The sequence below is a fragment of the Callorhinus ursinus genome, unplaced genomic scaffold (assembly GCF_003265705.2).
Source record: "Callorhinus ursinus isolate GAN/ISIS: 27379988/994484 unplaced genomic scaffold, GSC_fseal_2.0 scaffold6, whole genome shotgun sequence".
NCBI lineage: Eukaryota > Metazoa > Chordata > Mammalia > Carnivora > Otariidae > Callorhinus > Callorhinus ursinus.
The window spans coordinates 34,830,596-34,846,318 of record NW_027397068.1 but is presented as its reverse complement, the minus strand read 5'-3'; the positions used below and the strand labels follow the sequence as shown (position 1 = coordinate 34,846,318).

General features: G+C 39.8%; 3 protein-coding genes across 8 annotated transcripts in view; 1 reads left to right on the top strand and 2 right to left on the bottom strand.

Moving 5' to 3' along the window:
* The window catches only part of NT5DC1 (5'-nucleotidase domain containing 1), a 150,280-nt gene that overhangs the window by 54,384 nt on the left and 80,173 nt on the right, over positions 1-15,723 (bottom strand). The gene's annotated exons all lie outside the window — the stretch shown is intronic.
* COL10A1 (collagen type X alpha 1 chain) overlaps positions 1-15,723 on the top strand; it is a 154,066-nt gene that overhangs the window by 73,880 nt on the left and 64,463 nt on the right. The gene's annotated exons all lie outside the window — the stretch shown is intronic.
* On the bottom strand, positions 14,889-15,386 carry LOC141372905 (developmental pluripotency-associated protein 3-like). Its single transcript, XM_073893496.1, has one exon. The coding sequence runs from the start codon at positions 15,384-15,386 to the stop codon at positions 14,889-14,891; it is 498 nt and encodes a 165-aa protein (XP_073749597.1).

The following is a 15,723-nucleotide window of genomic DNA, read 5'->3' as shown; positions in this document are numbered from 1 at the left end:
GTGTGTGTGTGTGTGTGTGTGTGTGTGTGTGTGTGTGTGTGTGTGTGGTGTGTGTGTGTAGGGCTGTCTGTGGCTGCTCCATATCCCAAAAGCTAAATTATGATTATTATTATAGATGTTAAGTGGTTCCCCCTACCCCACAACAAAATCCTGACAATCTCAAATATTGGTGAGGATACTGAAAATATAAAGTATTGGGAACTCTCCTACACTATACAAGTACTTTGAAAAACTGCTTGGCACTTATCTACCCAAACTAAACACACACACTTATTACCCTATAAAGCAGCGATTCTACTTTTAGGTATAGATCTGAGAAGAACATGAAAACCAGTACACAAGCATTATTTCTAATAGTTCCCAATTTAAATTTACCCAAATGTCTACTAATGATAAATTGTCTAGAATGATAACATGAATTGTGGTATAGCCCTAATGGTATCTTGTCCAGTAAGGAAAATCAATAAATTACTGTTACATTCAACCACACAGATGAATTAGAGAAACGTAATGTTGAAGAAGCCAGACATAAGAGCACACACAGCCTAATTCTACTTAAATAAAGTTAAAAATCAGACGAAATTAGTCCTTACTGTTAGATGTTCCTACAGGCAAGGGATATTGGCTGGAAGAGAGCATGAGGAGGGCTTACGGGGATTGAAAATGTTCTATTAGCTGAAAATATGTTCATGTTTAACAGTATTTGACAGCAGTAATTATAAAGAACTGACATAATATTTTCATGACCATAACAATGAATTCAAGAAACTAAGTAGAAACAAGTGTGATATTAGAAATTAAAGAGTCACATCAAAAGAGAATATATTTAACACAACGTCAAAAGACTGTTAAGTATTAAAAAGCAAGCATTTGGTAATTTTGTTTGTTCAAATTTACAATAAATAACATTTTTAGATCAATTTCACTATTTCCTGTCTCCCAGCATAAAAAGTGTTTTTCTGATATCATAATCTGTGGAAGATAGTTGTCTCTTAAACCTAATTAAAAAGCATTTAAGAAGTCAAAAGCCACGTTAGAAGAAAAAAAAAGTTTCTGATGAGATAGCATCCCTACTTCTTTTCTGAATTTTTATATTACTCCTAGTAGTATCTGTTACTTTATGTCTTTTCCTCATTCCTTGAGATTTTCTAGTCAAGGACCTGCTGGATAATTAAGAAATGTCAATCTTTCTAATTTCTTCCATAGAGCTTCTAAATTTAGTTGTTCAATTTAACAACAACAGTAATGAAAAGAGCTATTGTTTTAATATTACAATGTTTCTCTGCAATGCATTATGAATTTATAAACCACAGTTCCCCTTCTCCCTGACTATAATCTCAGAATTCCATTGAATCTAATGGAAACATCATGTTGACTAGATTTTTGTCAGGCTCTATAAATATCACTCAATCCTGATTTGAAGTGTCACTGAACTTTGCAGGCATCAAATAACAGATTTGTATCTGTGAAAGAAAATAGCACTTTGTTTTTAGAATTAAAGAAATAAACCTCTTGCCAATAATAATTTTCTAAACGTTCAATCTCTTAAAGGTGTAATCAAAATATGATCACTGTCTTCTCATTTCTACCAAAAAGAGTATGGTGAACTAAACTCAGTGAAAAAAAAAAAATTTTTTTTTTAACTGGCTCCACATCCATTGTGGATCCACATCCACTGAGGAGCTTCAACTCACGACCCTGAGATCAAGACCTGAGCTGAGATCAACAGTAGGATGCTTAACCAACTGCGCCATGCAGGCACCCCTAAACTCGGTGTGTTGACTGAAGATCTCACAGCTTTAAATTTAAGTGGGTCATAATTTAGAAGAAACTTTGTGCTGTCTATTTATATATTACAAATATCCTAAGCAGAAGAAAAAAAGGTTCTCAAAGATAATTCTTCTCTAAAAGAATGGCAAAGAATGGCCAAGTGTGCCCAAGCAGTGCTGAGAGGTAACTTATAAGAGGAACCTGCGCCATAATGGAGGATCCCTAAACTGTCTAGACACACGGTGGTCATTAGCCACATGTAGCTATTTAAAGTTAAATTAACTAAAATTCAATACAAATTTAAAGTCAGTTCCTGCAACACCCTAGCCACACTGCAAGTGCTCAAGAGCCACACGTGGCTAGTGGCCACCACACTGGGCAATGTGGATATAAAACATTCCATCACTGACGAAGTTCTCTTGGTCAGTGCTCCTCTAGGTTAACTTCAGTCCACCATTCCTAAAATTATCAGTCATGGCTACATACAGCGACAGTGTGGCCTTGAATCAAAATAGCAAGCAAACATGATTTGGTCCAGAGAGAGCATTTTTAAAAGTAAAAGTAGTAATTATAATCATGAAACCATGCCAAGGCTGCAGTGTGGGCTGGAAGGGGGAACACTGCCCAGAATCAGGTGGCTCAGGCTGTACACCTGTGTTTCGACTGTCTGTTCTTGTCTTCGCTGGTCAGATCAAGGCCATATGTTGCCTTCCCTAATTCACGGGGGGGATTAATGACAAACAAGCCTAAATGAGGAGAAGGCTTTGGAGAGTCATGAAGTATATGTCATTTACGTTACTATGTTTATGTAAAACCCCCACTTTGGGTATCATCAGGTAACTTGACTAAGGGAAATGCTCACCTCATTGAGTTGAAAAGCACTACTGAGTTGATTCCATAGTCACTGGTCATATTAGGGAAACTTGATTGGTTAATTTATTATCACTAAGAGATTATCACCACGTAAGAGATTACAGAACACTGCTCTTTATATAATACAGTAATTCTGAATTCGGTTTCTATAATGTACCATGTTCAAATATATACTTATATACAGTGCTATATGCACAGAATGAATAAAACAACACTGTTTAATGAAATAAAGATGGTGGGAACAACTTCCACTTATATAGTTAAGTATCAGGGCTAAAGCCAGAAAGGCGAGAATGTCATAGAGGACACAGTTCTAGTTATTTACATTAAAATGGTTCATCCTCTAGTGTATTGTTCCTCTGTGGTTTTACCGTTCTGAAGGATCTCCCCCTCCACCATCCCTACTCTGTACAGATCCAGTTACATTACTTGTTGGGAAGATCTGTGTTTCCTCCCATAGCTATAAAGCGGTGCTGCCATAGTACCTCCTCATGGTTTTTTCATTCTCACCCAAGAAAACAGAAACCAAATAGGAAACTTTCCAGACCTTGGTTAGAAGAAAGCACCTGTAAGCTGTAAAGGAAGCTGTTCTTCTGACCAGGGGGAGGAAGACAAGGGGGCCAATGGCGGACTTCCTCATAAGAGAAAGTAAACCTGGTCTGCTGCAGGATCCATGACAAGGTGATACGGGATACTCTTCAGCCTCCATGTTGGAAACCTAACTATTTCAAGCTAGGAGGAGGAGAGAGGAAGTATGATTGATAAAGGATGTTAATCGTCACCATGAAAATGAAATTGGAGACAGACTCCATGAATAACCTTTAAAACTAAGGAAGACATATACTAGAGCTTGATGATATATCTTCTGGATAAAATGACTATTACTTATAAGAGGGTCTGAATTTAGCTGTGACTTTTTAAATAAACTTTTAACTTGCAAATAATTTTGGATTCATGGAAAAATTGCAAAGATAGTATAGAGCATTACTATGTATTTTACAACTGTTTCTGCTATTATTAACATCTTACAATATTATGATATACTTGTCACAATTAATGCACCAGTACTGATACATTATTAACTAAAGTCCACACTTTATTCATATTTCCTTAGTTTTAACCTGTCCTTTTTCTGTTCCAGGATCCCACCCAGGATACCATATTACATTTAGTGGTCATGTCTACTTAGGCTCCTCTTGGCTGTGACAGTTTCTCAGACTTTCCTTGTTTTTGATGACCTTGACAGTTTTGAAGAATACTGGTTGGCTATTTTATAGAACGTCCCTCAACTGAGACATATATGATGTTTTTTTCATCGTGAGACAGGGGTTATGGGTTTTTAGGTGGAAGACCAGAGGTTAGATGCCATTTTCAGCACACCACCACATCAAGGGTCCATCCTATCAATATGAGGTGAACTTGATCAGCGGGTTGAGGCCATGCTAGTCAGGTTTCTCCACTGTGATTTTACCCTTTTGTCCCCCTTTCCATACTGTACTCTTTGGAAGGAAGTCCCTATGTCCAGCCTACAATTAAGGAGTAAGGAGTTATATTTCACCACCTTGAGGGCAAAGTGTCCACATAAATTATTTGGAATTCTTTTGCATAGGAAAGTAGTTCCTTCTCCCCGTTTATTTATTTGTTCAATTGTTTACATGAGCATGACTCACTGATATTTGTTTTATACTTTGGGTTATAATCCAATACTATTTTACTTATTTTATGCTTTTGCCATGGGAAGCTGTTATTTTATTCTTCTGTCCCTGTGATACACCCCATCATCATCATCATCATATTTTTTGAGCACCTCTTTACTTTCTGACTCCAAGGCTGAAGATGTGACAGGCTTATCTTGTCTACTGCCTGCCCCAGTTCTAGAGTCAGACATTTCTCCAAAGAGCCCTGGTTCACTTTATTGAAGAATGGTATCAGAAACCAAGATCTGGGTACCAGATGCTTTCTTTAATTTTTAAAGGTGCTTTCAAATATACACTTCTCTCATTTCCACAACCTTTTTCCTTAAAAATTTTTTTTTTAAGAGAGAAAGAGGGTGAGCAGGGGTGGGGAAGGGCAGAGGGAGAGGGAGAGAAAGAATCTCCATCCATGCCCAGTGTGGAGCCCAACTTGGGGCTCAATCTCATGATCCCAAGATCATGATCTGAGCCGAAATTGTTGAGTCAGACACTCAACTGGCTGGGCCACCCAAGCGCTCCCACAACCTTTTTGACTAATGGGCAAACTAAGGCTCAGAGAAATTAAAGGGTTTGCTCAAGATGAACGCTAATTAATAATGGCAGTGTTGGGGAAAATTCAGTCTTTTGATGATAGTTCAGTGTTCTTTCCACTACCTGATGTCTTGTGGATAAGGACATGGCATCAAAGACCAGATTAACAACAGGTTGGAAAAAGGAAAGAAGATAGTCCTTTCAGGAAGAAAAACTTAGCAGGGATATTTGACAGACTTCCCTATTTATCTAGAAGAAATCACTGGAGATTCTGTCCTATATAGAAAGAAGTCTTTAATCATATTACAGCAGTAGTTCTCAACTGGGGTTGATTTCGTTACCCCCACCCCCCAGCTCCTGGACATCTGGTAATGTCTAGAGACATTTTTGTTGGGTAGGGGCTGTGCTGCCACTGGCATCCAGTAGACAGAGGCCAAGGATGTTGCCAAGTACCTTACAATGCACACAGCATCTCCTACCACAAAGAATTTCCAGTTCAAAATGATAATAGCGCTAAGAATGAGAGACCCTGAAGCCAAAAGAATGACCACTACAGGAGCTTCATCTAATTTTTACAGAGTTTCTTTCTTTATTTTTTTTTAAAGATTTCATTTATTTATTTGAGAGAGAGAGAGAGGGAGCGTGCACAACCAGGGGGAGCAGCACAGGGAGAGGGAGAAGCAGGCTCCCCGCTGAGCGGAGAGTCCAAATCGGGACTCGATCCCAAGACCTTGGGATCATGACCTGAGCTGAAGGCAGATGCTTAACCAACTGAGCCACCCACGTGCCCCTTTTACAGAGTTTCTATCCTTGCTGAATTATTTTTCTATTGGTGGCTATGAGGGACAATAACAAAAAACTCTGCTTCTGTAACCTTATGAGTTAGCCAATCAGAAAAAAAGTCCCCTATTTTGGTTAAGGAATATGGCTCACGATGGGTTAAGAGAGACTCCCCGGTTCTTACGTATGGGACAAACAGAAGGAGTCCACTTTAAAATAAGTTACTTCAGTTAAGTAGTGCATGAACAGAACAATAATTTTCCTCAAGTATGAGCAGAGTCACACATAATCAGCCTGAAAAGGGAAGGCCTATCTCCACATACGCCATCATTACCTGGCCGCACTGGCCACTGTCTTCTGGCTCAGGGACACATTGAGCAGAACAGTAAGGTGGCTGGGGAAATCTGCCAATGAATTGGGAAACCTTACCCGTAGATGGCTGTAACCCAGAAACTGTTGTTCACTGCTCAGTAACTGCAATTTGGAGAGGAAGTGAGTGGCTGTATCCCTGTTTGTTGATGTAGTCAGTGACCACCCAGCAGTCTGACAGAAGAAAGAACCTTTTGTTTACCAGGATCTCTCTTGGAAGCTTTATTTTTATTTTCTTTTAAGATTTAATTTATTTGAGAGAGAGAGAATGAGAAAGAGAGAAAGCACATGAGATGGGGGGAGGGTCAGAGGGAGAAGCAGACTCCCTGCCCAGCAGAGAGCCCGATGAGGGACTCATCCAGGGACTCGATCCAGGAACTCGATCCAGGGACTCCAGGATCATGACCTGAGCCGAAGGCAGTCGTTTAACCAACTGAGCCACCCAGTCGCCCTCTCTTGGAAGCTTTAGAAAAAGCTTGCTCACTCCAGCTACTAACAAGTCGATAAAGGACATTTTCTGAGCAAGCTACGTGTGCCCTGGGGCCATAAACTGCCACTGGCCTCTGAAAAAATGCAGAGGAGCTGACTGGAGCAGTATAACTGAGGGGATTCTATTTTGGGGGCGCCTCATGACACAGACACATGCATGTGAAGTACTCAATGCACTAGAATGTCTGGTACATGGTAACTGCTTGTCAGTAGCAGCAACAGGAAAGAACCAACGCTTACTTCCTGCTTTCTACGTGTCAGGCCCTGTGCAATGTAGCCTCACACACTGTCTCATCAAATCCTCAAAAGTAGCCTATGAGATAAGTGCCAATATCAGGTTCCTTTTCACATGTAGAATTTAAAAGTACTCATGTCAACTGGCCAAAGCTAAACAACTAGGAAGCAGTAAAGCTGGTATTTGAATCTCTAATATCCTAACTTCAAAACCTGGGTACCTTTATCTTTGTATGATATTGTCCTTCACCCTCATCACGGCCATTAAGGTTACTATCAACCAGCACACCATGGCTGTTTGTTCTTCAGACCTGGGTGGCAGGGGTAAAGGTAGTGGGCGTCAAGAATGTTGAGAGTTATTCGACCCAGTTTTTCTAAGAATTCAATTCTGCTTTGCTTTTCAAATCAGACAAGATGATAACCAGAGACCTAGTAGGGAAAAATCAAGGCCTTTCTGTGGGCTTTGTAAAAAGTCCAAAGACTTGTAACCAAAGTAACAAGTGACCCCAGTGAGGGGAAATGTCTGCAAATCATGGTTTAGGGCAAACCTGACATCTGTATCATTAACCTGGCAAAGCACACCTGTGCCCAGATGCCTGTGAAGCCTCATGCCTAGGCAGGCCCTCGACGGAGAGACAACAGTGGAGGTGAGGACAGCAGGCAAATTAAAAGTGGAAAAAGGAGGTGTGTGGACAGGAGACAGGTCCTGTCCTGCAGGAAGTCGACGAGACCCGACACCCCACAACCCTGTGGCTCTGAGGCTGTGGCTCTAACAAACGTGTACAGCTATATAAGAAAGTGAGGACCCACGAGAGACCGGGTCTGCCTTTCAGAAATGAGAGGAAAAAGAGCTTATCAGGTGTTACCAGATAGGACTCTGAAGAAAACATGGCAACTCCATGTGAGGATCCTGCCAACACCAGGGTAGAAGAGGGGCAGAATGGGAAGTATCCCCCTCCTTGCCTCATGAAGAATGGTGCCTGGCTCAGGGTAAGCTCTGTGGATTTGTTAGAACAAGGCCACGCAAGTAGAAGAGGAAAAGCTGGAGAGACTGAGGCAGCATTCTTGAGCCTGCAGAATTTGAGGCAGCAAATATGTCCTACACAGAAAGTCAGCTACACTGGTAAATCCTCCTAAATGTCATAGCAGACAGGGATACATGCTATTTTGTTTGGTGTCATGAAGCTACTCCTCTTGTTCTCCAGCCTCAAGCTTCCATATACTACAAATGGACACAATTTGATATAATTCGCTAGTAAAATAAATACCTAATTGAAAAGAGAAAACTGTGTCTTCTAAATCAAACTAACTGCCAATAATGGGTTGACTTATAGGTTGGGGAAAACATCTGGGAAATGTTTAAGTACTATGAAGTACAACAGGCTTAAATTTTGATTAACTGGACTCTTTCCTGGGGGGGTGTCATTTTTTGAGAGTGATGCAAAAATATAAATAAAAATTAAGGAATATAACTAACATCTAGTAAATGACAAATGTGATTTAGAAAATACAAATAATCAGTTAAAAGCGTAATTCCTGAAAGCTGTTGCTGGATGATTTGAGGTCTAAGCCATCAAGGAAGTCAGACACTTATGGAACATATGATTGGCAAGCAAAGGAAAACTGTCCTCTTGCGATGCAAGCTGACTCCCGGAGGTAGCATGAGATCAGGAGATCACAGGGATAACAAAAATGTCAAGTTCAGTCCCTTAACAATCCCATACACCAACCACAGCTTACAGGAGGTGCTCAAACAAATACAGGATGAAAGGATGAATGAACAGGTGACCAAAATGCTTGTTATCAAGTACGGCTAGAGAGTGGGGAACCTCTCCCCATCACCACTCTCCTCCTTCCCAAACTGTGTGGTTCAAAACAACTCTTTTTAGTCTCTCCCAAAGTTAGTGCTAGAAAGAACTTCTCTTGCATCTTCAATCCTCACCCATGATGCCGGCTTAGTTGCTATTAGTTGCTATTGATCTATATCTACATTTGAATCTTTGTCAATGAACACAACTGAATCTACTGTTTTCTATTTTTTTAAAAAAGATTTTATTTATCTATTTGACAGAGAGAGACACAGCGAGAGAGGGAACACAAGCAGGGGGAGTGGGAGAGGGAGAAGCAGGCTTCCCGCAAGCAGGGACCAATGCGAGACTTGATCCCAGGACCCTGGGATCATGACCTAAGCTGAAGGCAGACGCTTAACGACTGAGCCACCCAGGCGCCTCTGAGTCTACTGTTTTCTAAAGAATGTGCTTTCTTTATCCAGAAATTTGGAAGATGTCTGGTAGCCATCTTTCTAACCCTTACTTATGTACATTTGGGGGAGGAGGCAGGGAAATAACAAAGTACTAATTTCAAGTGCGGTAGTATTTACAGGCAGAATATTTGAACTATTGTTGGCACCCCTGCAATGAACTATTCTTAAAAATGAATATTTTAGGAATGATTTGGTCACAATCTGGCCATGCCCAAGCTAATCTAGTACACTACTGCTACCTCTCCGATACAAAAAAAAAGTTAATAAAAATTTAAGGTAAACTTAATAGAAATATACAGGAAATAGAAGAGCGCACCCATAAAATTTCTAATGTTTGGGACAATCAACATTCTCCTACGTGATTTTTATAGTGAAATCTTTTTTTTTAATTTAAATTCAATTAAGTTAACATGTACCGTATTATTAGTTTCAGAGGTAGGGTTTTGTGATTCATCAGTTACATAGAACACCCAGTGCTCATCACATCACGTGCCCTCCTTAATGCCCATCACCCAGCTACCCCATCCCCCCCACCTCCCCTCCAGCAACCCGCAGTTCATTTCCCAGAGTTAAGAGTCTTTTATGGTTTGCCTCCCTCTCTGTTTTCATCGTATTCTATTTTTCCCTCCCTTCCTTTATGTTCATGTTTTGTTTCTTAATGTCCACATATGAGTGAAATCTTGGTATAAAACCCTGGTACAAGGGGCACCTGGGTGTTTCAGTTGTTGGGCGTCTGCCTTCGGCTCAGGTCATGATCCCAGGGTCCTGGGATCGAGCCCCACATCGGGTTCCCTGCTCAGCAGGGAGTCTGTTTCTCCCTCTCCCACTCCCCCTGCTTGTGTTCCCTCTCTCGCTGTGTCTCTGTCAAATAAATAAATAAAATCTTTAAAAAAAACCCAAAAAACACTGGTATAAGACAAACCATTTTCTAAACAGCAGATATATTGTTTTACTTACTAATATACACCTGCATTGTGCATTGAGTCTGTTTTGTTTTATAGAAATTTACTATCTTGACATTTTGGTGCAAGATAACTAAGAGTTTCCACTGGTGATATAAAAGTTAGTGTGACATAGGCTGACCCTAGGCTGGCAGGTCAAAGAAAGTCTGGAAGGAGTGGTGATAGGGACGACAGGAGCGTGAGATGACTTCAGGCTCGGAGAATTACTGTGTGTCTTCTAGATTTGTGGGTGGGGTAACATACGCCACAGTATCAACCCAGTGGGCTTTTTGCTGTCAGTACTGTTTTTTGTTTGTTTGTTTGTTTTTGTTTAATGTTTGTATCAAAGTAATACGTGTACTTAGTAAAAATATTACTACAACTACATAGAGTGACTTATAATGAAAAACAATGGGCTCTAGCCCATACCTGCCCCTCTTCAGTACTACTCTCAAAGGTCATCTTTGGCCATTTGTTTTTAACTTTCCTGAGAATTTAGATTCACAAATCTAAATAATACAGTCAGAGTTCTTAGTTCATGAGCTTCAGGCAACATCCACTGACTTCCAACTAAGAATGAAAACTAACTTAACTCACATTACCCTTTATCATCCTTCTCCCTGCTTATAATTTTTATAGTTACATTTAACTTTATTCTTTTTTTTTTTTTTTTTTCTTAGAGAGGGAGGCAGAGAGGGAAGAGTTAGGGGCAGAGAAGCTAAGCAGGCTCTCAGCCCAGCTTGGAGCCCTACGTGGGGCTCAATGTGGGGTTTGACCTCACAACCCTGAGATCATGACCTGAGCCAAAATCAAGAGTTGGGACACCTAACCAACTGAGCCACCCAGGTGCCCCTAGTTTTATTCTTTTACTGGTCACTTTTAACTTTAAATAATGCACTTCAAGCTCTATCTGGTGTTACATCAATTTTTAACTCACCACATAACCCAGATTACTAGTGACCCTCTCTTCCCACCAAGTCACCAACCTCCTTCTGCATCCTAACTTCTGACCATCATCTTATGTTTTGTTTTCAAATTATTGACTCACCTTTCTATGCTTTAAGTTGTTTCTAAAAATTAAAGGCAAATAACCTGTTTATTGTATTATGATGTATAAATACTGTTCATAGCAGAGAAAAATAATATGTTAGAATTACATTTCTATTTCTAGAGGTCCATTTTTATCATGTCTTCAAAAAAGCACATTACTAGAATGAAGAAAATCAATTTCCTTCTCTTAGTTTTCATAAATGTTCAAAATCATGCCACATTTTTGTTGCACTGTAACTGGACCATGACATTATTTTCATGGTCCAGTTTATCCAGAGTTTTCTAATTTTTACTTTTTTATAATTCATCAAATCCTCAAATTTTTAAAAAAGATTTTATTTATTTGTCAGAGAGAGAGAGAGAGAGAGAACTAGAGAGCACAAGCAGGAGGAGCAGCAGGCAGAGGGGGAAGCAGGGAGCCCAATGCTGGACTCGATCCCTGGACTCCAGGATCATGACCTGAGCCAAAGGCAGATGCTTATCCAACTGAGCCACCCAGGCATCCCATATCCTTAAATTTTTATAGCAAAATTGTACATTTGGGTCCAACACATAAAGATGAAAACTTCAAGGTTTATTATAGCAGAGTTAAAATTAAACTTTTTAGGGGCACCTGGGTGGCTCAGTTGAGTCCGACTCTTCATTTCAGCTCAGGTCATGATCTCAAGATCCTAGGATCAAGCTCCTTGGTGGGCTCCGTCCTGGACAGCCTGCTTACGATTCTCTCTCGCGCGGGCGCCTGGGTGGCTCAGTTGGTTGAGCGACTGCCTTCGGCTCAGGTCATGATCCTGGAGTCCTGGGATTGAGTCCCGCATCGGGCTCCCTGCTCAGCGGGGAGTCTGCTTCTCCCTCTGACCCTCTCCCTTCTCATGCCCTCTCTCATTCTCTCTCTCAAATAAATAAAATCTTAAAAAAGATTCTCTCTCTCACTTTCCCTCTGCCCCCTTCTGCTTGCCCCCCAAAATAAATGAGTAAATAAACTTTTGAAAATGCTATTTTGTTGTTAAATGCTTGAACGAAGATAACCTTCTGCTTATGTGTCCTTTAGCACAGAGATGAGATGTATCCCGTGTGCATTAATGAGCTCCATTTATTCGGTACTGATTTCAGTTAATAAACTCTGCTTGTGCATATTATTTTATGCTCTCAGCCCATGAAGGAAGCTATCTTCTCCATTTCACAAACACAACAATTTAAGATTAGAGAGACTGGGAGATTTAGCCAAGATGAGACAGTAAGTAAGTGACAAGTTTCAGATTTGAAACCAAGTTTTTGTTTTTCAAAAGTCCACATTCTTTGCTTCTACCACAGCTGCCTAACACATGAACTCTTTCTGCCTTTTGTTTTGAAGTCAAACATCATTTTTTTTTAGAGGTTTTGTTATCAATGACAACACTCCTATGGAAAGAAAGAGAGTACTGTCACTCTTTATTTATTACTAGATGCTATGGGGCAGGGCTTTGGTAAATAAACCATTGGAAAAGCTCGCAGAACTAGGAGAAAAATACAAATAAACTAAAAGCCATTACACAAAGGGCTGCTATAATAAACTGAATAGTCAAGGAAGGCCAAAGATTCATAAGCACAAGCTTTCTCAAGTAATACGTGAGAGTCTGTAAGGCACTGAGGTTACTATGTCCACCTTTGAAAATGTAGCGTTCATACAAAAGGGGACAGTGATCCCAATCGTACTCTGGCAAACCAGGTATATCTCACAAATAGCTTCTTAGGAACAACTCCAGGTATTGACTCTCAAAGGTCAAGTGCAACCAGAGACCACTCAGGAGGAGAATGGGGTCTCAAGATGCTGTGTGAGGAACCAGGGGAAGCAGGCTGACCCTGTGATCGTGTGAGCACAAAGAAGTGGTTTCAGCCTAACACCAGGAGGAAATGTGCTCTGAGAAACACTGAAACACTAGTGTTTGCACCAGCCACATTCTGGTTAGTGGGAGCTTTGCAATCTCACCACAGATATGAGGCAAAACCTGAAAATTAAGTTTCAGAATTCTGAATTTCATATTTACTTTCGCAACGCACAAAATACTCTTTCATGTTAAGATTTTATTTTTGACTTTACATCAAAAGGAAAAGAAGTTGTTTTTATAAACTTAAATATTAACAGAAACATAGAATCCAATTTGAGCAAAAAAGAAATGTCCCTTTCAAGTTTTTTATTTGTATATGCTTAAACTCTAGTCCCAATTTTCTCTTTCAGATGATGGTGGTGGGGGGAGAGGGGGAATGTGTGCAACTCTGTAAAGTAGAAATGCATTTTATAAGAATATGTGATTATATACAAAAAAGAGAATCATGCCTTTTCTTAAGTAATATTAGCTGATATCTATTCAGAGCTCACTACATATTAGGCACTCTGCTTAACACATTATACACATTATCTTACAAGAGTATTATGTATCCCAATTTTAAATATCAGCAAAAAAAGATTTATAGGGGTTAATTAATTTGCCAAAGTCACACAGTTTAAGTCCAAACTCACATTCATCTCTTAAATATCACATACACCCCTACTCTCTATATACCTAATTAAGTGGATTGAAAGTCCATGTGACAAATTCTTACCATGATATTGATTATAAATTTTCATCTGAGTAATGGGCAAACAGAGATTAATTGGATGCATCTGATAAGCCCCAATTCTTATCTTCCTTTGATTTTTTTACCTCATTTTTATTCTGTCCAAAAAAAAAAAAAATAGGGCAATCAATGTAGCTCACAAGTAGCCAAACTAATTTGAATTCATCTCTGATGTTTCCTGCTCTGTTGCTGGTAACAACAGAAACAAACAATAAAAACCTGGCAGCCTGAGGGTTCAGGAAATACAAACAGAGAAATACTGTATATCGATATACATACTTTAAGGACTTAGGTATTAGGAGGAACACCTCACATTTTATTTTATTTTTTAAAAGATTTTATTTATTTATTTGAGAGAGAGCAAGCTAGAGACAGAGGAAGATGCAGACTCCCCACTAAGCAGGGAGTCTGACGTGGGACTCAGGACCCCGGGACCCCAGGACCATGACCTGAGCCGAAGGCAGACTGAGCCACCCAGACACCCGAGACACCTCAAATTTTAGATGGTGATTCTAGAAAATTATATAACCTACATTACACAACGTTTAGACAATTTTGTAGATGATTTTTAGCAATAGGAAGATTTTCTTTATAGGTAGTTTAGACAGAGTACTTTCCTACTGACTTCATTCCATATACGTGGTGGTACAATGCATACTGAATAATGAAGATGTGGTTATTCCTATGGATAATTAATCACATCCATAAAAATCCTTTTGAGTTAGACAGCAATTGCTGTAGGCTATTTCATCTTATCAACAAACAATAAATCTATTCATAAATATTTTTTAAGAAGTATTCAAATAAGTCAATTTTAATAAGACCCTCTACACACACATTTGCTACTGAAAATTGAAATAGCACAAAAAAATTTTATTACAATTTTTGAAAACCACAAAATCTAGCATACACATCTGCCCTAATCATGCTCTAACCAAACCACCCAAAGTTTTCTGTGTATTCCTTCTGCACAAGTTACTTGGCTTCCAATTTTTGAGGTTAGGTCTTGTCTTAATGACTTCAGGCCTCTCAAACACACAGGCAACACTCAAAACCTATTAGTGCTTTCTTAGGTCAAATCAAAAGGTGGACGTATACTGAAGTCATTCAAATGCAAACTACAGGATTCCTCACAAATTACTGGTATGAAGGTAGAAAAGATACAAAAAAGACTTTATAATATCATAGATTACCAAAATATTATAGTTTGCCCTAACATAGAGCAGCTTTCCCAAGCTGCTGCAAAATGATCCTAAAATCACTAGTTAAGAAGAAACCATACAAGAATAAAGTTTATATTTACACTGGCTCTATGTCATAATTATTCTCCATGCTGGTTTCCTCAGAAAGATCTTTATGATAAAGGCAATAATGACAGCGACATCCAAATCTTTCTACTCTTGATTCACCCTCCTCAGCTTCCTTCTGCTGTGGATCTTTTTGAAGCTGGGGCCCTGGGCTGAGGTAGCGCTGGTACTGAATCATTCGAATCATCCTTGCCATCCTTTCTTTCCGAGCAGTTAACAAAGTCCTTACTCCAGTCCTCCTCCTGCTGCTGCTAAGGATGCGCTCAACCAGCCCCTGTGGTTTCTTCTCTCTGCCCTGCTGCTGGGATGGATATTCTGGTAGAGGGGAAGGGAGTTTGATACTAGAGTCGAGAGTCAATTTACCAAGATTCTTTGTTAATACTTCGGAGATAGTTTGAGAGGCACCTGAGCCTTCCTGGGAATTCTCTTCACTGGGCATCTGAGATGACCCCAGGGCCCAGGTTGGGTAAAGCTGCTTTGGCGAATCCATTGGAAGCCTGGTCACAGACCGAAGCTCCTCCTAGATCTTCGGGGTCCAGTGGGAGGTGATGCTCAAGACTCAACTTGCTACAAAATGAAGCTCCTACTAAGTAGAAATCACTTGCACTAAAAAACCTTTTTCTTTCTTTTGAACCTCTTCTCACTTTCCCCTTCCACAGAGAAATGGGAGCTACAGCACAGTAAGTCCAGCAGGGTTTTTTGTTTACTTGTAGTTAACATTTTTGGAAGATATCCGATTCTCTTCCTTGCTTTGTATCTCATAGCAATTGATGCAGAGTTTAGGTCAGAAGCATAAATTCTTGCTAAACTACAGAAAGAAGGATAGG